The 27,258-nt window shown below is 45.1% G+C and overlaps 1 protein-coding gene across 1 annotated transcript; it reads left to right on the top strand.

Moving 5' to 3' along the window:
* Positions 1-207: 207 nt before the first annotated feature.
* Positions 208-12,489, top strand: sf3b4 (splicing factor 3b, subunit 4). Its single transcript, XM_088905348.1, has 6 exons — positions 208-296; positions 4,612-4,740; positions 5,746-6,288; positions 7,838-8,032; positions 10,134-10,310; positions 12,124-12,489. Exons 1-6 carry the CDS (start codon positions 263-265, stop codon positions 12,312-12,314), a joined length of 1,269 nt encoding a protein of 422 aa, XP_088761474.1. The 5' UTR covers positions 208-262; the 3' UTR covers positions 12,315-12,489.
* The last annotated feature ends 14,769 nt before the right edge of the window (positions 12,490-27,258 follow it).

Here is a 27,258-nt window from a genome sequence, read left to right as displayed (position 1 = left end):
TTAGTACCGGATTTTGTTTGCGAATTTTGCACGTCTTTTACGTCTTTTTACTGATCCAGTCAGAACGCGGATGGGTCAGTTTGTGGTTTGCAGAGTTAAAATTACAGGATTTTAATTCGCCTCTGTTAACGCATTTTTCCTTCGTTCCTCCGACCGGTAGATGGCGCTAAGAGAGTCGGCGTGACGCCGCTTTGCGGAAGTGCTGGCCTGGCGAGAAGGGGGGATACTTCCGTCGGATGCGTGCAAGCACGCAAGCTTCGATATGGCGGCGGGACCGATCTCTGAAAGAAATCAAGGTAAAACTGTGAAACTCCTTCAACGATGTTGTAACCCGGAGGTGAAGGGATGAGAGTGTAACAGAAAGTAGCAAAGGGAAATAGAGTTGTGTGAAACTAGGGTTGAAGGGCGATGTGTTGTCGGTCCAGCTGGAGTCCTTCATGTGCATGCTATTCGGTTTTAAAATGGAACAATGAATTATAGGATTAAAAAGTTTGATATCGTGTCTAATGTAGTGATCGTGTAGTAATGAGAAATTATTATACTTCTCATCATCCAGTGAGCATCATATTGAACACATTTTGGATCACGGATATGCATTGCTTGATTGCAGATTGGAGGCTTTTTAAGAGGGAGGTAATGCTTTCTCTTAGATAATCTATTTTAAAATCCTCGTTGTCCCATTTCTGTATTTTAGGCGTGGAGAAGTTCTGGCGAGGAATGTTGTTTACAGTGTTAGTTTCGCTGTGGTTAGGCGCTTAAAGAGGGGGAAGAAAGCGTTTGATCTGCTAACGGGCGAAAAGTTTGTGACTGTTTTCTTAGGAGCGTTAAAAGGTGTCTCGTGTTGTGAGGAGGAGAAGATGCCCGCAGTGTTCCCCTTCCTGTAGTCAGAACTGACCTGCTGTCCTGGTCTGGTTTCCCGCTCTGTCTGTTAGTTATTCGAGTCCTCTCGCTAATCTGGCTGTATGAACGTGGGAAGTTGTCACAGCGAGAGCTTTGAATTGCAAAACCGCATTAATCCCCGAAATAAAAGTCTCAACCAACACCGCCTCTTGAATACATAACCCAAGTCCTCCCTGGACGAAATAACTTTTCTCCCCGTCTTTTTGGGTCGTGAGAGCACTGTTCCGTCTCGGTGGATCAAGTTTGTTTTGGGGGATCCAGTATGTTCTTGTAGCGCAGGTCCACTACCCAAAAGGTTTTGGCGGTAGTTTTAAATGAACTGCTTCTAAGAGCTCGTGTTGAAAGGAGAAATGCACGGTGGTCGCCATCTATTCAGCCTGTGTTGGTCTTGTATTCCAGCTGCGGATGAAACAGCGGCTCCTGCTTCTTTCAGTGTCTCTCCTTTCCCTGGATGTGGGAGGCCGCAGTCGCTCTGAGTGGTGGTGGCCAAAAACTTATTTTGTTTTGAACGGGGTTTTAAAACCCATTTCCACTCCCACAAGGGTTTTTCGACCCCTCCTGTCTTTGGTTTTTCATATTTGATCTGGAGGTCTCATCCAGCTGTTTCTTGAAAGACACCGTGGTGCAGGCTAAGTAACGTACTCCAGTCTCAAAAAGTGCCCCTTCCCCATTCTATAATGCACTTCCACCCCCTGCTCTCGATCATTGATATACAAAGCCGAAGAGTGGTCCTAATACAGATCCTGGTGGTACCCCACTCATTACGTCTCTCCAGTTGGAGCAGTCATTCCTTATTTCGGCCTGTGCTGTTTGCTGTTTCCCCATCCTCTGACCAGTTTTGAGTCCAGATCTGTGCATTTCTTTTGAAGCCTACCGCTTGAAATTTGAAAATTAACCTTTTATGAAGAACTTTTATCAAAACCCATCTGAAACAATTCAAATATCTTTCTGTGTGTCCGTTACTGCTGTTACTTATTCAAGGACCTGTGAACTCCTACATTATTCAAGATAGTTAAGCGTGACCTACCTGTTTAAGATCCATGCTGATTATCCACAGGGATCCTTTTTCCATATAGATGATATCTAGATAGAAAAGTATTTTAACTGTTGTTTCAATACGCTTACAGTGCTTGTAATAGAAAGAAGAAGGACTGAACTGTAATAGTTTTGGTTTTGTCACCCTTTTATAGATGATACGACATTAACAGTTTATTTTGTTTCCGTTAACTTGGGTGTCATCCCTTTTTGGAGTGCCTGGCAGAAGAGACTTGTTAATAGTATAACACCTGTCTCTGTGACACCCTGAAGATAGTACATAGTACCTTCAGCACTCAAAGCTCTTCTTTGCTAATAGTAATTAACATCAGACTTGAGACAGTCCTTTTAAATTCCTGAGCCTGAGACCTGCTGCTTATTGCTTCCTTGGGGAATACCTGAGTGAGATCTGCTGTGAATTAAACTATCCCATTCTCCCCTTGGATCTGCTTTCTTTCGACATGAATGTTTTTTGCTCAAGGCAAATATCCTTTAAAGTTTCGGCATTCGCTCTTTGCTTTGCTCCCCAGAATCGAATCTGTGTAACCCGGATAGCACTTGTCATGTAAAATTGTTTTCACAAGCATCATATTAGCACCTGTTTGACGTTTCATATCACGCGCTGCTTATAAACCTACAGGAAACCCTGTAGCGCCATGGTGTTCAAGGTTAACATTACTCTCCATTTCACCTTAAAGGCTTTTGCTTATGTTATTTTCAATTTTCACCTTTAAAAATGCTGACATACTTTTTAATGCACATATATCTCTTAAAATGGGGAAATGGGTGGTCAGATCAGCATATTGTTATATTTGAGGCTTTAATTCAAGGCCTCATTTGTGATAAAATGTGTCTCTGCCCCCTTTTCATTCTTTCTACATAATATGGAATACATTGCACCTTAGATGTTAGACCTGTATACTCTTTTTATTGTACAGGTGCTGCACATTACGTTTTTATACACGTCTGTATTTAAAGCGTTAATGATGCATCAAGTCAAGTTCAAGTTTATTGTCATTATACTCATATACAGGTATAAGGTATAACGAAATGCTATTTAGCGAGCTCTCGGACGATAAGTAGTACAAAGAAAAAAACAACAACAATACAATTGTATAACAAAAGAAAGACAGAGACAACAGGCAGTGTGCAAAACAACAAAAAGGTAACAGGTAATGTGCAAAACAACATCAGATGTGCAAAAACATGCATCAACAGAATGAAATAAAGGGATAGAAATTATGAGGAGTGAGCTTTTTGACATGTGAGGTAGAGGTAGATTTCAGTGTGTGTTTGAGTTTTTGGTAAGAAAGAAGGCACTGTGAGGTTCAGATCGTAGGTGAGAGGTGAGAGAGGCTGGGAGTTTAATAGTTTGATAGTACAGGGGTAAAAACTGTCTCTGAGTCTGGTGGTCCGGGCCCGAATGCTCCGGTACCATATTCCAGATGGTAGAGGGTCATACAGTCTGTAGCTGTACATATTGTGTCCGTACATACATATTGATCCAGCTGTACAAATGTAATTCCATAAATATTCTCACACCTGAAGAAGACTCCACTGCCGAAACGTTGTTTTCTTTCTCCTCTTTTCAGCAGGGAATAAACCTTAAACTTGTTCCTTTGCTGCCTACCCATGCTGACGCAGCTCCCCACCTGAACTGTTCCATAAATATGAGCAGTAGCTGATTATCCTCTAAATATTGGTACTGCCACACAGTGTAAAATTTCTTAGTGCTGGGGACCTGATCAGCCATTTGCTAAAAATACCTAGTGAGGTATTCAGACATCATTGTCACTGATAAAAAGATGTATGAATTGAAAGAAGCTGAAAGCGCAGCAGAGCTTCTCTTTCTTGAGCACGTGGTCAGATTGCCCCTTTTCACATTCCTGCTCTGTTTGCACCATTTTAGAAGAGAGCTTTGGAAAGAAGAACTCATTTGAGATTTGGAGTGCTTGGCTACAATCTCTTTCTATTCAATTTCTCCTTCTATGTTACAATGAGCTATCAGTCAGCATTCCTCCTGGGTCTTTTCACAGGCTGCACACTAACTCACCTCCCCACTGTAACCCCTACAAAACATTGGCTTGCCAGTCAAATCACACGACCTCCCCCAGTCCCAAAGAACTGTTTCTAGAGAAAGACATTTAAATATAAATGGCGCCTCTCTTTCAGTGAGAACGAGTGCATTGTCTTTCTACACTTCAGTTCACATGTGTAAACAGCAGAAAACAAGACAGTGGTATTTATTAAAATTGAAATTATTCAACCAAACAAAACTTTGATAGATCTAAATCGATTCTGTTGTTGACTTGCTTGTTAGATAAATATCAGCTGAGTGTGATATTCAAAACAGTAGAGGTCTCATGTGACATATTATGAAATAATTTTGGTGCTTTTTCAGTCTAGGTATTCATATTTGATTATTTAAGTATTTGCTCCATATAACCTGTACACCATTACGTGACACGTATACCTCTATTGCTATAGAGTTTCTGTTCCACACCCTGGTTACAAGCAGTGTTATACAGCACAGGCGTACTTGTATATGTTATATGTGTAATAATTTGTTCTTCTCATCTCCTTCCATTCTGTCCATCAGTGAGTGGGTGGCTTTATCATCTTTGGGCAAGATGTTGTTAGTGAAAACTGGATCTCTCTTTTATCTCCCCTCCCCAGATGCCACGGTGTACGTGGGAGGTCTGGACGAGAAGGTGTCCGAGCCCTTGCTGTGGGAGCTGTTCCTGCAGGCCGGGCCGGTGGTCAACACCCACATGCCCAAGGACAGAGTGACCGGACAGCACCAGGGTGAGCTAGGAGAGAGGAGGAGTGGGAGCCCCCCAGGGCCCAGAGTGTGGAGAGGGCCAGGATGTAGACACTGTGCCCAGGCCACAGGACCCCACTGCCAGACCTGTCTGCCGTCTGGCCTGCGCGACAGGACTGGTTTTTGTCTTCCCACAATAGTGTGGTGTGCGCCTTTCTGGTTGAGGGGGAAGAGTGCTGCTCTCGGACACACCCGTGACAGCCTTTTCACTTACGATTTCTTGGCGAAAGCCCTAAAATATATTGGTCCTTTATATTGGTGTGTCAGATGCTTTAAAGGGGAATGGCAGTGCTATTTTTATATTTGGGGGTTCGAAAGAATACTCATTGATGACGGCATGTCAAACCATAGTAAAAGTACACAGTAACTTGTAACAACCTCCAGTTTACATTATCATGATTTCGTAGTAGGTGTTCTTCTGTTGCAGATGTTTTTTGTAGACCAATGCATGAAATAGCTAAGACGTAGGCTGCAAAGGAAGAAGTAATAGGTTTATTTCATGCTGAAAAGAAAACACAATGTTTCGGCCGAAACGTTGTTTTCTTTCTACTCTTCTCAGCAGGGAATCAACCTATTACTTGTTCCTTTGCAGCCTACGCATGCTGACGCAGCTCCCCACCTGAACTAAGACGTAAGCTGTCTTCAGTCTGCAAAAATCCCTTATCTGCTTTCATAGGTTTAAACTTCTCTGCTGGTTTTGTGCTCATTTTCAATAATAAACCCTTATTTCAGATCGTTTTACTTCGCAGCTGATCAGTGATCTTAGAGTACGTTATTCTAGCTGCCTAGAGGTCACTGGCACACGCTGGGGTACCTTACAGCTATGATCCAAACATACAGAGCTCATCCTAGAACAGCACTGAGAACTAACAGTAATCCACCCATCCTGCCATTGTTAGGAATTTGCAGTTTTAAGTCCTTGCCAGAGAAGATCTGTACAAAGGCTGAGCTGTCTAGCCCTTGAAAACCACCTGTCCCCCTCTCCCAAGGCTACGGCTTCGTGGAGTTCCTCAGCGAGGAGGATGCGGACTACGCCATCAAGATCATGAACATGATCAAGCTGTACGGGAAGCCCATCCGCGTCAACAAGGCCTCCGCGCACAACAAGAACCTGGACGTGGGTGCCAACATCTTCATCGGCAACCTGGACCCCGAGATAGACGAGAAGCTCTTGTACGACACCTTCAGCGCCTTCGGCGTCATCCTCCAGACGCCCAAGATCATGCGCGACCCGGACACGGGCAACTCCAAGGGCTACGCCTTCATCAACTTCGCCAGCTTCGACGCCTCCGACGCCGCCATCGAGGCCATGAACGGCCAGTACCTCTGCAACCGGCCCATCACTGTCTCCTACGCCTTCAAGAAGGACTCCAAGGGCGAGCGTCACGGCTCTGCCGCCGAGCGCCTCCTGGCTGCCCAGAACCCCCTCTCCCAGGCCGACCGGCCCCACCAGCTCTTCGCCGACGCGCCCCCGCCCCCCTCCGCCCCCACGCCGGTCCTCACCGCCCTGGGGCCCGGCGTCCACCACCCAGGTCAGTGCCGGTGGGCTTCCACAGTCGGATCTTGTGGTCTTTTAGAGGAAGTGTCACATTTACATCTTGAAATGCTCCAAGGGTGACAGTGTTGCTATTCTGTTGTCGTCTCTCTTTCTGTTTTACTCTTCCCAAAGGGCTTCGATGACATGACCATGGATTGCACTGTTGCCAGAGCTGATACACTTGGCATTTACATCATATAAGAAGGCTCACCGCCTGTTCCTCAGGCTGTGACAGGAGATCACATACTGTTCTTCCAGCTCTGTAGGGTTTCCTCCCCCAGTAGGATTACAGGCTTTTCCGATTCTAGCAGGTGCAGGAATTCTGGTATTAGGTTTGATATCTGAAGGAAGAATGTTTGTCTAATCCCAGAGCATTTCTCTCAGTGCAGTAGGAAGTGCACCTCTGTCTCTGTTACTCCCCGCTGGCACTGGGAGCACAGCCTGTCCTATCTGGACAGCCAGGTCTGTGTCCCCTTATCTCTCACCCTGTCCGATACTCAGTGTGTACTGTTAGGTTTCAACATTCCTGGGGTTCAGTTATTCGTGAATTTGGATTTCCAGGATAAGGTTGGGTCGCAAAGTGGAAAAATCTGTTTTGTTCGCTGGAGCAGCGAGGCGAACTTCAAATCTCATGTGCCGGGTGAAGCCGGAGTCTCCACGCTAGCCAGCGAGCCTCATCCTACCATCTGCCCATAGGTCCAAAGACTTCTGAGACCAGCCCAGAAAGATGTGCGTTGTGTCCCAGGCCTTCTTATGTGACTTAATGAAGTGGTTCTTGTTCTTGCTGTGTGATGGCCTGGGGTCTGCAGACTGGTGCCTGGATTTATCTGTGACACATTATCACACAGAAGCAGCACCACTCAGTCCATCACTGCATGAACTCCTGGGGGCATTTGCTTAAAGAATAAGCCCATTTAATCTGCATTGTAGACGCGTTCCGGCCTGTGTCCATCCCTGCTCATTGAGGGTTTTCTTCAGCTTCTCGGAAGCACCTCTGTAGCCATGGGATCAGAACATATCCCCTCCCCTGTCGGCTTGATGGCGTGGGTGGAACAGTGCTTCTGGGAGTTTAACTGTTCATTCTCATTGGATTTCTGATCAGTGTGAAATGTCATTTTTTGGAAGCATTACATATATGTTTTATGGCATTTGTCCTGTTATTTAGTTTATACCTTATGGGAAAAGTCAGTAAGGGGATTTATTATAAGCCTCGGGGGGTTAATCGCAAATTTCAGCTCCTGCGAGGGTTTTAAACACCTAACCTGTGTGAATGTGAACCCTCTCCTGTACTGTCTTTTTAGGGTCCTGTAGCGTTCCACTTGGTGAAGTTTGTTTTCTGTTCATCTGTGTCTCCTTGGTGCTGTATGCTGTCCCCTGTGTCCCCCCGCACTCTTTGGCTCACATCTGTTTCTCTCCTGCTCCTGCCGCCTCCCTCTTGCCCTCTCAGTGTTGCTGTCCTGGCGGGAGCTCTTGTCTCCGGTGGTCCTGCAGGAGCTGTGTGTCTCCCCCCCCCCTCCTCACCGCTCTCTCTGTCCGTTTTGCAGGGATCCCCCCTCCAGGCGCCTTTCCGCCTCCAGTGCCGCCCCCCGGCTCCATGCCCCCGGGAATGCCCCCTGGCCTTCCCCCGCCTCCGATGCCCCCATCCTCAGGAACACCGGGACCCCCGACAGGAGCCGCCCCAGGATCGGGACCCCCTCCCGGACCCCCGCCCTTCCCGCCCGGGGCCATTCCCCCTCCAGGTGAGTCGGGGTGCGGGGGATTTCTCCTGTGACCTGCGGACGAGGTGAACGGGGCAGACTTGCGCCCTCAGGAGCCCTGTTGGGAGAGTCCGGGTGGAGGGATGTGCCGCAGCGGGCGGTGGCATCACTCCTGGTTCTGTGCCAGCCCAGTGAGCGGGCTCCGTGCACAGAGAATCAGTATTCTGTTGTTAAGTAGGAGTTCCCGATAGCTGAAGTAGGGAGCTGCGTCAGCATGCGTAGGCTGCAAAGGAACAAGTAAAGGTTTATTCCCTGCTGGAAAGAGAAGAAAAGAAACAACGTTTCTGCTGTGGAGCCTTCTTCAGGTGTGACATGCCTTCTCACAGCCGAAACGTTGTTTCTTCTCTTTCCAGCAGGGAATAAACCTTCACTTGTTCCATCCCAGACAGTTCATTCACTCTTTGCATACACTGGATGTGTGTCCTGCACTGCAGTGTGTCTCATTCATTCTCATTTTTAACTTTATTGCCAGGTTCCTGAAATGTTAGGATAGTTCTAGTGGACTTCCAGTTGAGCCCCTTGTCCAAATGTCTTTTTGGACATTTCATATTGGGCACGCCTTGGTTTAGTGCTCTGGGTTTGTCAAGGTTACCTGGAATGATCTGCCGTGTTCATGATTAGAAAACCTTTGGTAAAGCGAGTGTGATTGATCAAATACAGACTGGGTCTAAGTCGATATAGCATGCCTAGAAAGTGTGAATGTCCAGTTAAAATACTGACAAAAGGTATAAGTCAGCGGTTCCCAGCTCCACAGTTCAGGGTCTGAAGTCTGGCGGGTTTTCTGTATCTCCCTGTAGAGATGCAAGCAATCACAGTGCAGTTCTATGAAAATCTTAAATGTGTTTTATGTCACTGGGAAAAGACTTTTTGGAAACGGAGACACAAAATTGCATCTTCTACAGGTAGATCGGCATTGTTTATTTCATGCCATTGGGTTTCCATTCTTATTAAAGACGTCACCAGTTTTTAATAAAAACCAGATTGCTGGTTATTTCGTATAGGATAGTGACTTCGTGGGCAATTTCTGACAATTTTTTTTTTATTATGCGTTTTTAAAACTTGGGCTGTCGGTAGTCGGCGATACAGGGTTATTAAAATACATGGCAACATTTAGAAGCAGTTTTACAGCTTGATTTTGAAAAGACGAATTGTGTTTTGCACTGTGGGAATTAGAGTAGAACAAGGCTGGCGTTACATAACATAAATGGCACATTTATTTCTGTGTTTTACTTCACAACACAGCTGACCCGTTTGAAAGCATTGTAGCTGAGTGCAGAGAAGGTGGCTGTTCGGTGCGTTGAACTGGATTTTATTATGATGCTAATAACACGGTGACTGGCCAGCATGGGAAATAATAGACTTGTTTAAAAGCACTTTTCCCTCCATTCTAGTAATGAATTCAATTTGAATCCATTATTTATACCTTCAGGATTTAAAATGATTCTGAGAAAATGAGACCAATTTCCTGAGACCAGTTTAATTAGATCTAATAATCTGATTGCAGTAAACAGCAGCATTTTGGTTGCACTTACTTATGTGCTGATCGATTTAGTGTCTGGGTGGACCAATCCTGTCACTTTTAAAACAATTGTCAAGCATTTCTCTGAAGTGGGTGAACCACACTATTGGCACCACACAGATACTGTATTATATGGATAATACAATGGAATATACAAAAATGCCAATGGAATATACAATGGAAACCTCAATTAAATTGGAAAGCAATCTGTCTAAAACGTAATTACAAATTGAGTCTGTTGCTTCCTTTTCAGCTTATGCATTTTTCAGTGTGAAGAATATGAATCAGAAAGCAGACTCGCAGGCCGCAGTGTCGTTTCTCTCACAGCTGACTTCATTATTATTATAATTTATCTTACACCTTGATCCAAGCCATCTTGTAGTCCGGACAAGCGGTGCATTGTGTGAGCAGTGATGGGCACCCGCTGTGGAGGCAGAGACACTGACACTGTGGGGCACTGATGGGCCCAGTCTTGACTGACGCCAATGAGCACACAGTACGCTGTGATTCCCACAAGTCTGTGAGCTGGTCTGTAGCCGTGTTCCTCTCTGTTTTGGGATTCAGGGATGCCCCAGATGCCAATGCCCCCGCCTGGACCCCCTGGCATGGTCCCGCCTCCTCCTGGCCCACCGGGCACCGGAGGACAGGGTCACCCACGGCCACCTCCCCCGCCTGGCATGCCGCACCACGGACATCCACACATGGGCATGCCCCATCGCGGACCCTTCGGTCCACCCATGGGTAAGTGGCGCCCCCTGGTGTCGGAGCAACGTCAGAATGCCATATTGAACTGAGACTTCCAGGATTCAGGATTTATTCTAAATGGCCTGACTGTTCTCCAGTTTAGTCGCAAACCCGAAGAGACTAAGGTAAGCTCCAGTGAAAATGATGATCATGCCAGTCTGTTCTAGAAAAAGACCAAATTATGGGCTTAACGTAGACCTGCGATCAAGTGCGGTGAAGTCAGTATAGAGCCTAGTGTTGGTTTTGCTCTGATTCATTCTTTGTTCCATTCAGTAATTTCCTTGCATGAAACTTTGCTCCTTGGCTTTGTGCGCCAAATAATACATTTTATATTAAGTGCCTTTAAAATGGCTTCTCAAAGCACTTTACAGCACGAAAAACAAGCACACAATGAGAGGAGGAACAGAATTGCACAGTTACAGTGAGGATTTGGAATACAGTAGGAAAGCAAAGGGGCAGCAGAAGAAGGGTTTGAGTCTTGATTTGAAGGAGCTCTGATATCCTTGGGGAGAGAGTTCCAGAGCTTTGGAACATAGCAGGAGAAGGCCCTGTCACCCACAGAGTGTAGACGGGCTTGGGGGACAGATAAGAGACCAGAGATAGAAGAGCGAAGGCTGTGAGGTGGGGTGTAGGACGATAGTAGCTCAGACAGGTACTGAGGTGCCAAGCCATACAGAGCCTTATAGATGAGCATGATTTTGAAGTCGACACGAAACCTGACAGGAAGCCAGTGCAAGGACTCCAGGATAGGAGTACTGTGATCACTTGCACTAGACCTGGACGGGGTTCTGGCTGCCAAATTCTGGACATACTGTTACTTAATTGGCTTTACATGGTTGATGGGAGGTGCTGAGAGGCATGACGTCAGTCTTGTCGCAGTTTAATTGGAGGAAATTTTGAGTCATTCAAGTTCTTATGTCAGGGACGCACTTAGAGAGTACAGAGACAGCAACGTCAGTGTCAGGTTTAGTGTGGATGTAGATTTTAGTATTATCAGCACAGAAATGATCATTTAGACCATGTAATCCTAATAGCTGACCAGGTGGGAAGATATAAATGCCGAATAGCAGGGGGCCAGTATCGAGCCCTGAGGAACTCAATGAAGAAGCTCATCCAGACTTAGTGAACCCAACTACATCTCTTAAAGCTCCGAGAGAGACAAAGTGATGGCACTCAGTGAGGTGAGAGTTGAAGCAGTTAAGAACAATGTCAGATACTCCAAACACAGTCTCACAATGAGTAAGTTAACGGTTAACAGTGTCAAAAGCAGCACTGAGGTCTTGCAGAATAAGGATAGAGAACCGGAAACAGAAGCCAGTAGAAGATCATTATTGACTTTAACCAGGGCAGCTTCTGCCCTGCCGTAGTAACGGTCTGAATCCAGATCGCAAGGGTTCGAAGATGTCATTTTCAATGAGATGGTTATTGAAGAAATTGTAACGGCACGATACAGGTTGGATATAGGGCGACAGTTTTTTAGGTTGTCTGGAGCCATATTTGTTTTTTTGTCTCGGGGGTAGCAGCAGCTGTTTTTAAGGCTGTTGGTACCACTCCAGTGCTCAAGGGCAGCAGGGCAGCAGGGCAGAGAGTAGAGAAACGGGGCTGAAATGAGGCAGTGAGAAGGGGACCTCATAGACAGGCGGTGGGTTTCAGACCCCGGACTGCAGCCAGACAGTTGACTTGGGATATTTGCAGGTGGAAGCATCACAGCGAGAGACGCAAGAGAAACAGGGTCAGGATGTCTGAAGCCCTTGCCAGCCGTTTCCCGAGTCTGTGCTGACCGCGGCGCGTCTTGTCTTCTCCCTCGCAGGACATCCGGGGCCCATGCACCCCCCAGGGATGAGGGGACCCCCGCCTCCCATGCCCCCCCCCGGCTACGGCAGTGGGCCCCCCCGGCCCCCTCCCTTCGGCTTCCAGAGAGGCCCCCACATGCCCCCGCGCCCCAACAACCGGCCGCCCGCCCCGCCCAGGGGCCCCATGAGAGGACCGATGCCTCCCTAGACCTCGGCCTGCTCCCCCGCTGTCTTCAAGTCCAGGGCAGCCTCCTCCGTCTCCTGCTGTGCTGTTTTATTTCTGCTCTCAGTTTGGGATCAACAAGAACTGCTTTCTGTACTGAGTCCTTTTTATTGGAATGTCCAGATCTTCTGATTTACAAGGAATAAAGTTTTTAATACAACTGGGCGACTCACGCAATTAAAGTGCAGTTGGAGATCCAACTGGAGGTCTGCTGCCTGACGGGGCCTGACAAGGTATCGGGTTCCGGGCCGGGTTCCGGTGGGTTTTTGCACGTACAACTTCAGGCTCGGGGCGGGTTCGGGTTTTTCTAATAAGTGAAAATGAATTCCTATTATTTTATGTTTCAAATTTATTTTTTATTAGAAGAAATTCGTAACACATTTTGCGCGCCTGCTCGTTCTCTCTCTCGTACGTGTGTAACAGATTAACTGTTCGCAATGGATGAAATAAAACAAAAACCTTCAAAGGGAGAACTACTCAAAATGCCAAATGAGTCGGGGACGGCTTCGTTATGGCAACATTCCGACCTGAATACCAGTTTTTCTCAGTGCACGGCATTTTCTGTCTTATCAACACCAAGCGCCTAGCAGCCGAGAGAAACATTGTAAAACCGCGTCTGTCAGAAACCGTCTACGTGTGTGTCTACTCGCTCTGAGAGGAAAAGAGAGTGACCGGGTTCGGGGTTGGGTTTGGGTTTCAAATTTGGCAGTACCATTCGGGCTCGGTCGGGTCTCGGGGTCTCGGGTACGGGCTCCGGTTTCATGCCCGTGCAGACCTCTAGATCCAACCCGTGGTCTTCGTGTTTCAGGGTTTCTGGAGATGTGCATGAGGGGGCGTTGCTAAAGGTCTCGAGTGAGTTTAGAGCCACAGCAGCCATTACAATGAAAGCAAACTCTTACATTATCGAGTGGCGAGTGTATTGCTAAGGTAAAACTATGGTTTTGAAGGATTTCTGAATGATAGGTTCTTAGCACTGCATAAACTGATGAGCTGCACAAAGCAATTAGTTCATTCCATTTATTGAAAAGCTAGTTCACTGGGTGTTAGGAGTGATTAATTGGGGAGGTTTCTGCTTTTTGTTAGAAATTAGGAAGAGGTTTGCAACCTGACAGCAGGGCACTGTGCAGAACACAATACCTCTCTTTCCAGGTAAAGTTGTTTTTTTTTTTTTCTGCTGGGATCTGTACACACGCTTGATTTCAGTTTATAGTGCAAGTAATTTCACTTATACTCTTGACTCCTGTAAAAAATGCATTCTGATTAATCCGTTCTAGCTTTGATTTTCAAATCTTGCATTAAGGATTCAACTGAAATGAGTCTACTTTCAGGTAATTAAGCATTTTTGAAGGTGTTTTTTTTTCCTGACTCATCTGCACAGAAGATCCTGGAGGAAAGGGTTCAAGCTGGGTTAAATATCCCTCAGGGACACTCCAGGAAGAGAGAAGACACCTTGGCCTTTCATTGGTTTCACTAGGTGAGGCATTCTGTTTTAAAATAGTTGTGTGTTCACAAAAATAGTACAAAACTACCATGCCTTTAAAATACACGTGCTACCAATTTCAGCAAGAGTCGCTCTTGAAGACAACTGCTCTGACCTGAAGAAGAAATGCACCAGGGAAGGATTTCATAGTTGTACGTGGTTCAGAACAAGAAGTGCTTGAAAAATTGGCTTTAATGATGTGTTCATAGCCTGTTCGTATTTACCAAGCCCTCCCTTACTGCATTCGGCATTAACACAATATCTAGGCCAGGCAGAAGTAAGCTCAAACAGCACAGAGAAGTACATGAGACTCTAGTAGCTCTGCTTTTTTTGCCAAAGAGTTAAGGGTCATACAGAAGAATGGTATTTATACTGTGTATGTTGTAGGCAAATTGAATGCTACATTTACCAATTTAACCCTTATTTGACTTGGTCATCATTTTGTGGTTAAAAGTCTTTACACCTACAGGTATTATAAAAAGAGCTCTGTACAGCAGGGAGAAAGAATATTGACAGTAAAGGTTATGGTATTAAACTGCTGCTTTAAGATGTGGGAAATGGACATTTGAAATCTCCACAGATGAGATGTTAGTCTCAGAATCTTCTAGAGGGAATACAGCATGGAATACAGTAATCTGCACTTCTGTGCTCGTTCAGTCCAGTGCCTTACAGATTTCAGTACACATTTCCTCTTGGCTGTTTCTTTTTGATGGATGTCAGTGAATTCAAGCAATTGAAATTATTTTTAAGGAGCTGTACATGTTGAGTTGATCGCTTACTGTTTTCCTGAAATTTCCCCCAGTCAGCCCTGTTATGCAGTGTTGCCAGCAGCCATGTCACCCTGCAACTTACAACTGGGAACCCACTGAAGCTCAGCAGGTGTGAGCCTGGTCAGTACCTGGATGGGAGACCTCCTGGGAAAAACTGAGGCTGCTGGAAGAGGTGTTAGTGAGGCCAGCAGGGGGCACTCACCCTGCGGTCTGTGTGGGTCCTAATGCCCCAGTATAGTGACGGGGACACTATACAGTAAACAAGCACTGTCTTTCGGATGAGACGTAAAACCGAGGTCCTGACTCTCTGTGGTCATTAAAAATCCCAGGGTGTTTCTCGAAAAGAGTAGGGGTGTAGCCCCGGCGTCCTGGCCAAATTTCCCCCTGGCCCTTACCAATCATGGCCTCCTAATAATCCCCCTCTATGAATTGACTACATTACTTTGTTCTCCTCCCCCACTCCGACGGCAGGCGGAGCGATGCGCCGGTTGGAGTATTCTCGGTCGCATTTAATGGCAGCGTCAGCTCAAAGATTTGGTTCAAACCACCAAATGAAGACGGGAGTGCCGACAAGTGGACCCTGCTGATGAGGGATTAACGCTAGGATGAAGAAGCCCTGTTATGCAGTGTTAATGTAGTCAAGACATTTTTGTATTGGATAGAAAAAATGTTAACAAATGGCTCTTGAGGGCCCCATCCAGTAGTATTTTCCACCTGGGGTGCAGAATGAATCCTAGTACCAGAAGATTGCAGACTCTAGTGCCTTTCCCATATTGACCACGAATGTCAGGAAATGGGTACCCTAGCAGTTTTTCTCTCACCTTGCCAAAGATTTATCTCCTGCTAAGTTTTTTTTCTCTCGTTATCAGGATGTTTGATGCATTGTGGCTTTCAAAACGTAGTTTCTTTTATTCAAATTGACCTGTACAGAGTGTATGTCCTGTGACATGATTAAGGTACAGTACCAGCATCACTCGTATAAAAGTATGTATTAACTAAAACTGCTGTGAAGCTGTTCCAATTGGTTGTGTTCCTTCAGTGTAACCAAATATCCATCCGTCCTTTTTCCAACTGCTTCTTCCAGTTCTGGCTCAGGGGGGAAGAGGTCTATCCCAGCAAGCAATGGACCCCTGTCCATCGCAGGACACACACTCACACCAAAGACCATTTTCCCAGAAGCCAATTAACCTACCAGTTTCCTTTTGGACTGTGGCAGGAAAAGTGCACACAGAGGAAACCCACACAAGCACAGGGAGAACACACAAATTCCACGCAGACAGCGCCCTAGGTCCAGGGCCCCAGCACTGCGAGGCAGCGATCCTGACCCCTGTGCCACTGTGCTAGCCTTACCGTGTATCATTAAAGACATGCATCTACAAGCTTGTGAAGGAGAGAAAACAGCTGGCTTCAGGCAAAGCACAGGATTACTTTAAAGCAAGGACTTAGCTTCATATACATATAGACATGGCTAACTGTGATATAAAGGGTTATATATGTAGGCTTGCTAATTGTAGTAAACAGCACCTGAAACTCGGAACTAGTGGGAGACGGATGAGATTGGAACTAGGCCGACCTGCAGCTGTGCTCTTCGCCTGTTCAGAGCTCTAGAAAGGGACTAGGATAGGAATTCTCAGGTTTCAGGATTTCTGAACTTTTCTACGACCTCTGGCCTCTGGTCTCCAGCAGGATGAAGCCCTTTGAGAGTGCTGGGAGATGACACCACAGCAGCAGGCCGAAGGAGTGAGTGTGTTTGCTGGACTGAGTTTGACTTTTCTCTCTCCTGAAGGCATCGGGCGTTCAAAGGCAGGCCTGAGCTGGTTCAAATGCAAAGTGCAGCTGTCATTCAGCAGGGAAATGGCTCTTAAAATTTAAACTATTTCTGGCAAAAACTGAAAATGGGCCTCGGAGGTCATGTTGGTTTCGATGACTTATGTATGTCCTATGAGATTTGGAGAATTTGTACTGTCATTGCCAAAGAAGCATCCTTTGGTTGATTCCTAAAGTAATAATAATTCCTACAATAATAATCTGTTTTGAACAGATTTGGAACTCATTTCAGTCTGCTGTCTTGAAAAGAATATTTTATGACTATACTGTAGATTATTTTATTTGTCTAACTGTAGTAGTCCCTGCGAGTACAATACAGAAAAACCAAACCAAGTAAGCATCTGTGGATAATATTCTTTTCATCACAAAGCCCCTGGGCTATATACGTAATGCGTAGGAGTGCAATGAGAATACAAAAGTACATTATTTGATTACAGATTCATCTTATTTTAATCACCATCAGCTTGTAAAAGTCCCAGACTGAAGAATCTTTTAAAAAGCCATTTAATAGGCTCCAGGATCAGTAAACAACTCCGAAGCTACAGTGACAGACAATGACACCTAACACTAAGCCAAAGCAACACTTGAGTGGCCCAGTCAAGTCCGGACTTGATGTTTATCCAAACTTCACTTTTCTGCTTTTCATAAAAAGCTTTTACAATAAATATGACTATTGCCCTGTCTAAAGATTATGTTTTGTTAATTGTACAAGAAAAATCCTGTTCAAAGGTGTTATGATTTGAGGTTGTAACACAATAAAATGTGGCTGAGGACCAAGATGGGTTAATACATTCTCCACCCACTGTGTATAGAAGACAAAATGTTCATACAAAATATAAGGAGTAACAAGAACAAGCGCAAATTTGCATCTGACAAGAACCTTCGCACATATCTGTGCTACTGTCTTAAGTTTGTATTATGTTGAAGCCCATTGCTAGATTTCTGACTGGGTAGGAATAGTCTAAACATCACAGAGAGACCAGTTTCATCTTGATCTGATAATGGTAAATGTTTTCCTTCTCCTTCTGCTCTGTAATGAGCTTTGCTGGATTCACAGATGGCCTTGGCACGAAACGGGAGATGTGAGGAAACCTTGTTGTTTCTGAGCAGGAAACTGAAGTGCGGTATTTGATTCGGGGAATATGGTGTGAGGAGGTGAGTCACCAGCTCTGATTTTAGACTTGCTCAGGGCTGTTAATGTATGCAGCGATATTAGCACTGTCGCGCGTGATAATTGGAGCTCTCATGTCCCATATTTCTGTTCAGAAACATGCACCGCCTCTCCTGCCTTGCACCAGTATCGAATGGTTTATTACTTTAAGCAGACCCTGACCCTTTTGTCCTGCAGTCACTCGCCTATAAAACATGAAATGGCAGCTGTATTTTGTAACGCAGCTTGGCAATGTAGCAGACCTAACATGGACTTGCTTTCATGTTTCAGTCGGGGCTGCACACTGGTGGCGGTGGAGGGGGATCCCCGTTACCTGTAAAGCGCTTCATAAGTGTAAGCAATTATTATTATGAATTCTGTTTAAGAGAGGCATTGACAAAGTCGGCTTCTTCAAGCTCAACAGTGCAGCAAAAAAGAGAATGCAAGCTGGAAAGCGGAGTTTGTGCATTTAAGACTGATGTGCATTTTTTTCCTTTACACAAACGGTTCCATATTTTAGTCAGGGTTATGCTTCAATATGAAATACGCCCCCTTTTTAGATTTCTTTCTGTGCTACAAAATTGCCACCCCCCCTCCATCCATCACCTTTTTATGTTCCTGAATCATTTTTCACGTGCTGTTTTTCTAGAGCAGTTATGCACCACAGAGAACAGCTGCTGTAAAAAAATGAATAACCCAGAAGTATGTATGTATATATAATTAAGTGAAGGCGCAGGCAAGTTCACATGATGTATTCTAATCTGATCCGTGTCTATCCTAAGGAGCAATGCTCGCCCACGCCTACTGTAGATGTTTGAAGTGGGCAATTGGAGCTCAGTGAGCTGGCCACAGCACATCAGTGAATTCTGAGAGGGGGAGAGCTGCCTGCTTTTGTTATTATCAGTACGCAAAAATGCCCCATATGTGACTGGTGATTCACACACAATCTCTCCGTCCCTCCTCCTGGCTAGTTCAGCAGCTAGCCTGATGATGTCACTGAAGGGAGGGGCCCACAGTTGGCATGGCGACAGGGGCTGCCGAGGAGAGGGGGGGAGGTTGGGGGATGTGTGTAGGGGAATATGAATTAGCCAGGATTTGGGTGTCTTGTTTGTCTTGGAGACAAGTGCCCTGTTTGCTTAAGAAGCTCCTTAATTTAGCATATTAAATTAAATACTGTAGATTTATAGTGCACATATATACACTGTTGTGCAAATATCTTCCAAACAGGAGTAACAATGTGTATAATATGAGCATGTCCAATTTGTTCTAATAACATATGAGTATTTTCTCCACTAGTGAATTAAATTTGAGGAGGGTATCATAAAAGGCGTTTGTAAATAAAAAGAAAAAAATTAATAAGAACACAACAAGGCAAAATGTTAAGACTTGAAATAGCCCTGTATAATAATTGTCATGGTCAAAATGCATTTTACAAGAACAAAATGTGGAAAAGGAGAAGAAAGTTTTTTGTCATGCAAAATAACTACATGTACCGTATAACGTCTTTGGGTATAATGGATGTAATGTAAAGCATTGTGGAAAACATCTTCAAATTGCAACAGATTCACCTAATTATCAGAAAAATGACAATTGTTTCTGTAGCATGTGTACAGACATTTGAACAAACCTGACATTGGTTAATTTGTTATGCTGATTAGCATGTATCACCCGGGGCAGGTCTACAGTGAAGGTCCCAGACTTGTTGAGAGTGAGGCACTGTTGGAAATGACACGCTGTCCATCTGGGATGAGTGCTTGTCACCAGATCCCAGGTGCTGTGTTGTGGGATTCTGTCTCGTACCTCTGAGCTTGGACAAGCACGCGTCCCCCATACCACAAGTTCCAATTCCTTCCACAGATGCTCAGCGGGGAGAGACCTCTTACCTGTCACAAATGCATCTCATGAGAAAACTGTTCTGACACAAGCAGCACAAGGACAGGCAAAGTCCTGGGACAGGCAGGTCCCAGTACCTGGTCAGTGTGGTGCCATGCTGCCAGCACAACAGGTCCATTTCTGTAACAACTAGACACTTCGTCCCAGATCATCACACTTGGACCGCTCCATTGACGGGCGTGTTGTCCATAGCAATTAGTGTATCATTCTAGATGATATCCATCAGGGTTTTCTACACAAAACCTTGATTTACTGCTGACAAGCACTTGGCTCCACTGTTGGCAAGCCCAGCTACGCCTCCTGCATACTCATAACCCCAGGGTGTTGTGCTCTTGCTATGTGGAGCACATTTATTCCTTTGTGTATTTCCTTTCTTGAGTTTCTCCAGGCTGGATGGTCAGTAGATTAAATCGCCCCATCAATATCAATATCAAAATTACTCACGTCTCACATTCAGTCATGAATGGTCAATGAATACAAACGTTGCCAAAGAAATGTAGTCAGTGTCCAAAAGCTGTACTGTATATTCTCTTTTTCTAAAAACTTTACATGCATAAATAGAGCGGCGTTTCTTCTGATGCTCAGTGTATCTGGCTTTCCTGCACAAACGATAACTGAAAAATACATCTCAGCTGCTTTGTGTAACATTTATAAAACATTCAAATTTACACCTCTGCTTCTCCGGTCATGCAGAAGCAGCATGTGAAACTGAGCATATGCTGTTTGCAATACAACAAAAAAAAGCTTTTTTTCCCCACACGAATCTAAATCATGGTAAAAACACCATGGCAACATCGACTAACAGTTTTTACAAAATGACCCAATTTGGTGCGTTGTTTAGTTTTCAGTCTGAAGAAAGGCTTTTGTTTCGAAAATGTTTTAAAATAATTTAAATCTCATGCACAACACCAGAGTTTTCCTCCCCGTCTTACAAAGCCAGAATGCACACTATATTGTCATAATTGTGTGTGTAGAGTTGGTCTAAACAGTTTTTGAGAGTAGTTCACAACTTGATGTTACTGAGAAAAAGACTGATATAACATAACTTTATTAGCCCTATACAATTTCTTGCATTAGGAATTCATCTTTTCACATACCCCAGCTTGCTCTCCATGAGACACAGACACAGGGAGAGAGAAGCTTGGGGTCAGAGCACAGCATATGATACTCTTTCAAAATGAAGTTATCCTCCAGTGATACAACATTCGATATCCATGTGTGACAAAGTGTGTGAAGCTTCAGATTCAGATTTGATTTTAACTGGTGGCTGCCCCTTGAGCAGCCATGACTGCAACTAAATGTTTTCTTTAACTGTTGATCGGTCTCTCACATCAGTTCAGAGGACTTTTGGCCCATTACTGCTTACAGACCTCCTTCGGACATCTGAGGTCTGCCTTGCATGCACAGCTCGCTTCAGGTGCTGCTGAAACGGGGGTTAGGTCTGGACTTCAACTTGGCCGTTCCAGAAGATCAAATTACTTCTTCTGCCGCCATTGTAGATCTGTTTGTATGTTTAGGATCATTGTCTTGCTGTAAGACTCACCGATTCAGCTTCAGATCGCAAACAAACGGCCTGACATTCTCCTGTAGAATTCTGATACAATGAAGAGCTGGATTCAGGGTTGTTTCGATGACAGAAAGCTGTCCAGGGGCAGCAAATCAGCCCCACGCCTCACACTCCCAGCAGCATGCTAGACAATCGAGTGTCTTCTGTTGGGAGCACGGTTTGGTTTGTACCAAACAAGACATTTCTCACTGAGGCCGAAGAGTCCTACCTACCTTTCTGGACTCCTCTGTCCAGAAAATGTTGCTACAGAAGTCTTCTGGATCAAGCACATGCTCTTTGGAGAACTTCAGCTGAGCAGCAATGTTTTTTTTGGAAAGCAGTGGTTTTCTCCTTGCTATCTTTCCACGAACACCCTCTTGTTCAGTCGTTTTCTGATAGTTGAGTCACGAGCAGTCACTTTCGCCAGGGTGAGAGTGGCCTGCTGTTGGAACCCCCTGGATGATGAGTTTAGTGGGACCAATGCTCCTGGTGTCATGCTCGTAAACCTCTCCTCTTAAGGACGCTCCAGCCCTTCCTCGTTGACCTGATCTCCTGCACCTGCCTCCGGTTCCTGCCCCCGTCCTATAAGAGCCAGACGCTCCTGCCAATCTGGGCTCAGCTTTGGAAGATGGACGCCTGGAAGCCCGCCAACCCGTGAGTCCAGAGAGGCTCGACGGCATCGGCTTCACCACGCTGTCCTGACCATCTGGGTCCGGGGCTCGGAGCACCTGGCCCCGTTACCCCCTTTTATTCCCCCTGACCCTTCACCGGATCCCACTCCGGCTTTTAACTTCATTTGTCTTTGTCAAGGATGGACCGCATGGCTCTTGGCTTTTGCCTCCCCATGGATTTCCCTACGAACACCCTTCGGACTTGTTTGCCTTGTCCACGCCCCCCCGAGCACCTTCGTCACACCCCCCTGTTCGTCTACCAGCCCAGTTCCTCATCTCCTCCCCGTGTCTGTTAATTCCCATCCGGATTCTGCTGTCTGCATAGGATCCAGAGTGGTGGCTCTGTGGCTAAGGATCTGCGCCTGTGGCTGGAAGGTTGCTGGTCCTACTCTGTTGGGCCCCTGAGCAAGGCCCTTAACCCCAACTGCTCCAGGGGCGCTGTACAATGGCTGACCCTGTGCTCTGACCCCAAGCTTCTCTCCCTGTCTGTGTGTCTGTCTCTCATGGAGAGCAAGCTGGGGTCTGTGAAAAGATGAATTCCTAATGCAAGAAATTGTATAGGGCTAATAAAGTGATATTGTTATGAAAGATGTTTCGTGACACCTGGATAGAGAGACTGTGCTCTATTTGTAGACTGATAGCAGATTGATGGTGAATATGCCCACCTGTTCTAACTCTTTCTGGACTGATGAGCATCACTCTTTCTCTGAGGTCTTCATAAATTTGCTTAGATCATGACTTGTTCCCACACACCTGTATGTGGGTGTTCAGACTCACAATGTTTCCAATCTTCATATAAACTAATAAGGTGTCTCGAACTATTTAAACACTTGATTCTAATTATTTTCTCAGTTGAGATAATGAAACAAGGTTCACTTACTTTTTCAAAATTCCCTGTACTTTAATTGCTCATTGTTGTTGAATTCATACATCATTTCAGGAGACATGGGATTGGTTGCTATGAACCCTATTAGAAATTTACGTAAAGACTGGTTCTGAGGGTGACACAGCAGTGCAGTGGTCAGCATTGCTGCCTCGCAGTGCTTGGGCCCTCAGGGGTACTATCTGTCTGGAGCCTGTATGTTCTCCCTGCGTATCCTGGTAGTTTCCAGTCCAGAGACATAATGGTAGGTTAATCGGCTGCTGTGACACCTGGCCGTGCCGTGAGTGTCTGTGTGTGTCCTGTGATGGACTGGCGTCCTGTCCAGGGTGTAGCCTGCCTTGTGCCTGCTTCTTGCCTGGTTAAGCTCCATCTCCTCCTATGACCCAGTCCTGGATAGAAGATGGGTGGAGAGACGGACTGGTTCTGATTCACGAAAGCTATCATGGTAAGACAGTGAAATTTCTTGATTTATCTTTCTTAGTACTGTATGTGGACATACACTCAGTGGCCACTTTATTAGGTACACCTATCTAGTACTGGGTAGAACCCCCTTTTGCCTCCAGAAAGCCTGAATTCTTCCCGGCACGGATACAACAAGGTGCTGGAAACATTCCTTAGGGATTTTGGTCTGTATACTGTTTTGTAATTAAACTCCCCCCAGTGTGATTATAGTTGAGCATTCACTTTGGTGTGCTGTAACATAACACAGTACAGAGTGTACACAAGCATGTTTGATCACGGTTTAGATATGTGCTGAACTGTTGCGTTCAAGTAACATTTGATAAAAAAAGGTATTTATTTGTTTTCCATCTTATTGCAGCTACAAAAAAATATTTTTCTTCTTGCCTCAAAACAGTACAGTACTAATGTGCACGATATTTGTATACATTTTACACATTAGTACCTTTTTTGGGTGCTGGGGTTTAGCCACTGGTATAGCTACAGTACTGTAGACATACACAGAGAAAAAGTAAACAGCAGTTTTAATTACAATAATACCATATCAAAATGACATTTTAATACTTCCTCAATAAAGGGTAGGTAGCAATTTGTAGTGTACAATATAGATTTATATTAGATTTCATGTTTCTGGGTAGGGCGTGTGAACGTACTGTATAATCTTTATATAATATTTGAGTTTATATTAATATTTAGGGCAACCCCATGCATGTATAGATATATGCATCACATACAGCATTTTTCTGACGCAATGACCTGCCGAAGGCATACAGCTCCAAAAACCGTCTTACAACTGTTATGCAGAGCCTACTAAGTAGCTTGGAAAAGGGGGTGACGCGCTCTCGGAGGGCAGCTTCTAATGGAAAGGGAATCGCGAAAGCGTTCTTCTCAAAACTGAAAACGCAACGCACTGCCGGCTAGTTACAAGTGACATCCCCCCAGATCCCCCTCCGTCCTCTCCCGCGGACCCAGCACGCCCCCACCGGAGCCGGCGAGTGGTGCGCCCCTTCTGGAGTGAGGCGAGCGGGGGGGGGGACTCGGGTACCTCTCGCATCCTTCCCAGTCTCCGCTGTGCGCCGAGCGTCAGGGAGGAGAGACGACAGCATCCTACTCGCCGCTGCTTCAGGGACAACGGCTGCAGCGACCTGGGGCTTCGAGACCGATAAGCGTCGGCAGGAAAAGGTAAAGGACGCTGTGTTTGCTTCGTTATTTCAGCTTTTGGTACGAATAGCGAAGGTGACGTTCATTCTCCGTTTAACCGTAATAATCGTGACCTTTGTAAAGCTGATGTTAGGAATAATAACCTCGCCCTCTGTATCCAGTATTTTTTTCTCACCCGGTTAAAAACGTGCCTCTGGCGTTTTCCAAGAAACGTTTGCTTCTAAGATCTATAGACAGAATTGTTCAATACATTTCTCATGCAGATTCACCTTGCTGTTCTGGCATAACAGGGATAATCAACATTTCGCAAACAATATTTAAAATGTCATGTTAAAGGATAGGTCTGAGTAAACGCTGGGGGCAATATTTGATTTTATTTTCAAAAAGGGCATGCACATTTCTTGGCGTGTCATTAAAATTGCAAAAGCTGAGAGTCACTCCTGCGTGATAACGCGAATCACACTGCTAGGGTTATTTTTAGCGACCGCAGTAATGGTATAAACATCAACGTGGATATTTGTAGATTTGTGATTTTAATGATATTGTTTGTCGGGGGAAATAACGCAGTTTAAAAATTAAAAGTCGTTGGTTCCAATTTAATTTGACTTAAATCAAGCGGCGATTGCCCAATGATGGTTAATGACAGCTGTCTCGCCTGTGCCGAGAATGAATGGTGTTTGACTGCTAATGGTGTTCAAGAAAACAAAAATATGTTTTGGGCTGGAAGAATGACTGAAGAAGAAGTTGTTTGTCTCACATATTTTCCTGGAGACTGAGAGCGAATCTGTGCTGATTAAAAACGTGTAAATATATTCCGGAGACCCTCGCCTCGCCCCCTCGCGAGTGGAATGCGTGGAAGTGTGGGGGTTGGGGTGAACGTGAACGGTAAAGTACATTTTTTAAAAAAAAACGCTGTAGTGATTAATTCTCTGACAGATACGTTGTGACCTTGCCTACTATAGATTCCAAGGTGATGTGATTTTTATACTTGGCAGTGCTGCTTTTTTTAAGACGACAGATGAACCTTAAGAGAGAGGGTAAGGTGAACGAGTTAAATATATATCCAAATAATTTATCTTCCTCTCTCAAGGGGACGATATGACCTTGGAGGAAGTCACGCAGGGCTCGTCTTCTGTGGACTTACTGTGAAGGCTCCGTTAGTCTAAGTACACCCCCAAATGGTTTTGTTTTTGCCGTTTGTGGCAGCGCGTTAGTTCTGCTACATCGACCTTGTCTTTAGAAACCATATCACATACAACTGTTTATTGGATGATGATGTGGAATACGCTGTATGGCTGCGCTTTCCCCCCATATCTCTTGGTCTGCGAATCAAACAGGCATTAGCCAGGTGCAGTACAGCCTTTCGATTCTTATTATAATGCGGGTAAGCTGTCGTTTGGAATGATGATCTCGATCATCAAAACGTTTAACCCTTGTCAACGACAGATGCTACAACTGCCGTTTTGAGAAACTGTCCAAAATGGACATATTTACGGATTCCGACATCAAGACTAAAGGTGACTCCATACAAAGAGAATTGTAGGAATTTTGGAATATTACTGAAGTGATCATTAATCAATCAGTTAGAAATTCTTCTGTGGAAGGGAACCTGGGAGAAAAGAAAAGAATCTTGGGAGGGTTATTTTGGGAATAGCCGACGTGTGTATAAAACGGGACTGCATAAAGGCGCACTGGAACGCCGGAACGCAATTAAACACTGAACACATTTGAGTATTTTAAAACAACAACACTTCCTGTCTGTTATTATTATTTCTGTAGTGGTTCCTTCCCCACACGATTTTCACTGTAGCCTGGCAGGTAACATGTCTCTCATGAAAATAAATAGCTATTCTCCTTGGGCACAATTCCAGGGTAAATATATTACAGTTCAATGTGAGTTCTGAGGGCTTTGCCCCAGCATTTACAATCTGTGACACAAATCCATTTCACAACTTCCTAATAGGTACTAAACTATTGGACTGGAATTCAGGATGCCTGATTCCATGATGAAAAAGTGAAATTTTGGGGGGACAGTGATTCTAAATGCTGGGGCAAAGCCCACTTATTCTAATATGGATCAAATGAATGACAGGGGGAGGGTGTTTTCAGCGGCTGGTCTTTTTTTCCTGGACTTTGAATTGTAGACACCTATGAAATGCGAGAAAGTGAAATGATTTTGAGGCACAGATGTGAAGTGCTGGGCCAGACCCCTCAGAACTCGGATGTGTGCACAGTGTGGTCATTTCTTTCCCCAGAATTGGGCTGCAGGACAAAAGCACTTCATTTGTCATGATGACATTTTTTTTCTGCAAGATTACAATGAAAATAGTCCGGGGAATTAATTTTATCTGCCTGGGGAAAGGTTCATAATATTAGTAGAATACTATTAATGGTGTTTATTTGGAAAGTTTGTAGACAGACAGTTGCTGTGGAGAAACAGTGCAGAACGTTTTAAAAATGAACGGTTTAAGAACAGGACTGGCCTCCCGCCCAGGGTGTACCCTGCCCTGGGCCTGGTGCCTGCTGGGATAGGCTCCGGCTGCCGCACCGCCCTGAATTGGAAGAAGCAGGTAGAGGATGGATGGATAGCGTTAGTGGAGACTAAGATCTGTGCAGTTTCTGCCAGGGTTGTGGTGTCCTGGGTTTTACCAGTCCCAGAAAATCCCTTGAAATCGTGACAGCTGCTGCTAACTGCACTGAGCAAGACAAACGCTGCTCTTCATTTTGATAGGTGGTGAGGAATGGGCAACTGCTGTGCAGCTGAGATGTTTCACAATCGGCAACAAATTCTCATGATTCCTTTCTTTGGTTTGAGCTTGTTGCTGCACTTGGGGGCTTGACGTTTGTGCAGGACACTATTCAGTCAAGGGAATTCTTCTTTTGACAGATCTGTTCTTGCAGCAGCCTGGCCTGGTGTCCTTGAAGACACTCCTGGATGTTTTTCAGTGTCAGGACTGTAACAGCGATCAGTGGTGGTTTTTCATGTTGTTCTCTACAGTGCTGTTTTTGCCCTTTTCAGCTTTAAAATCGGATACCTCACTACCAGTGACCATTTAAAACTCCTCTGACATCAAATAGAGAAAAGCTCT

This window comes from Atractosteus spatula, chromosome 25 (genome assembly GCF_055471065.1).
Source record: "Atractosteus spatula isolate fAtrSpa1 chromosome 25, fAtrSpa1.hap1, whole genome shotgun sequence".
In the NCBI taxonomy this organism is placed as follows: domain Eukaryota; kingdom Metazoa; phylum Chordata; class Actinopteri; order Semionotiformes; family Lepisosteidae; genus Atractosteus; species Atractosteus spatula.
Note: the sequence above shows the minus strand (reverse complement) of the source record. Positions and strands in the feature narration are given on the sequence as shown.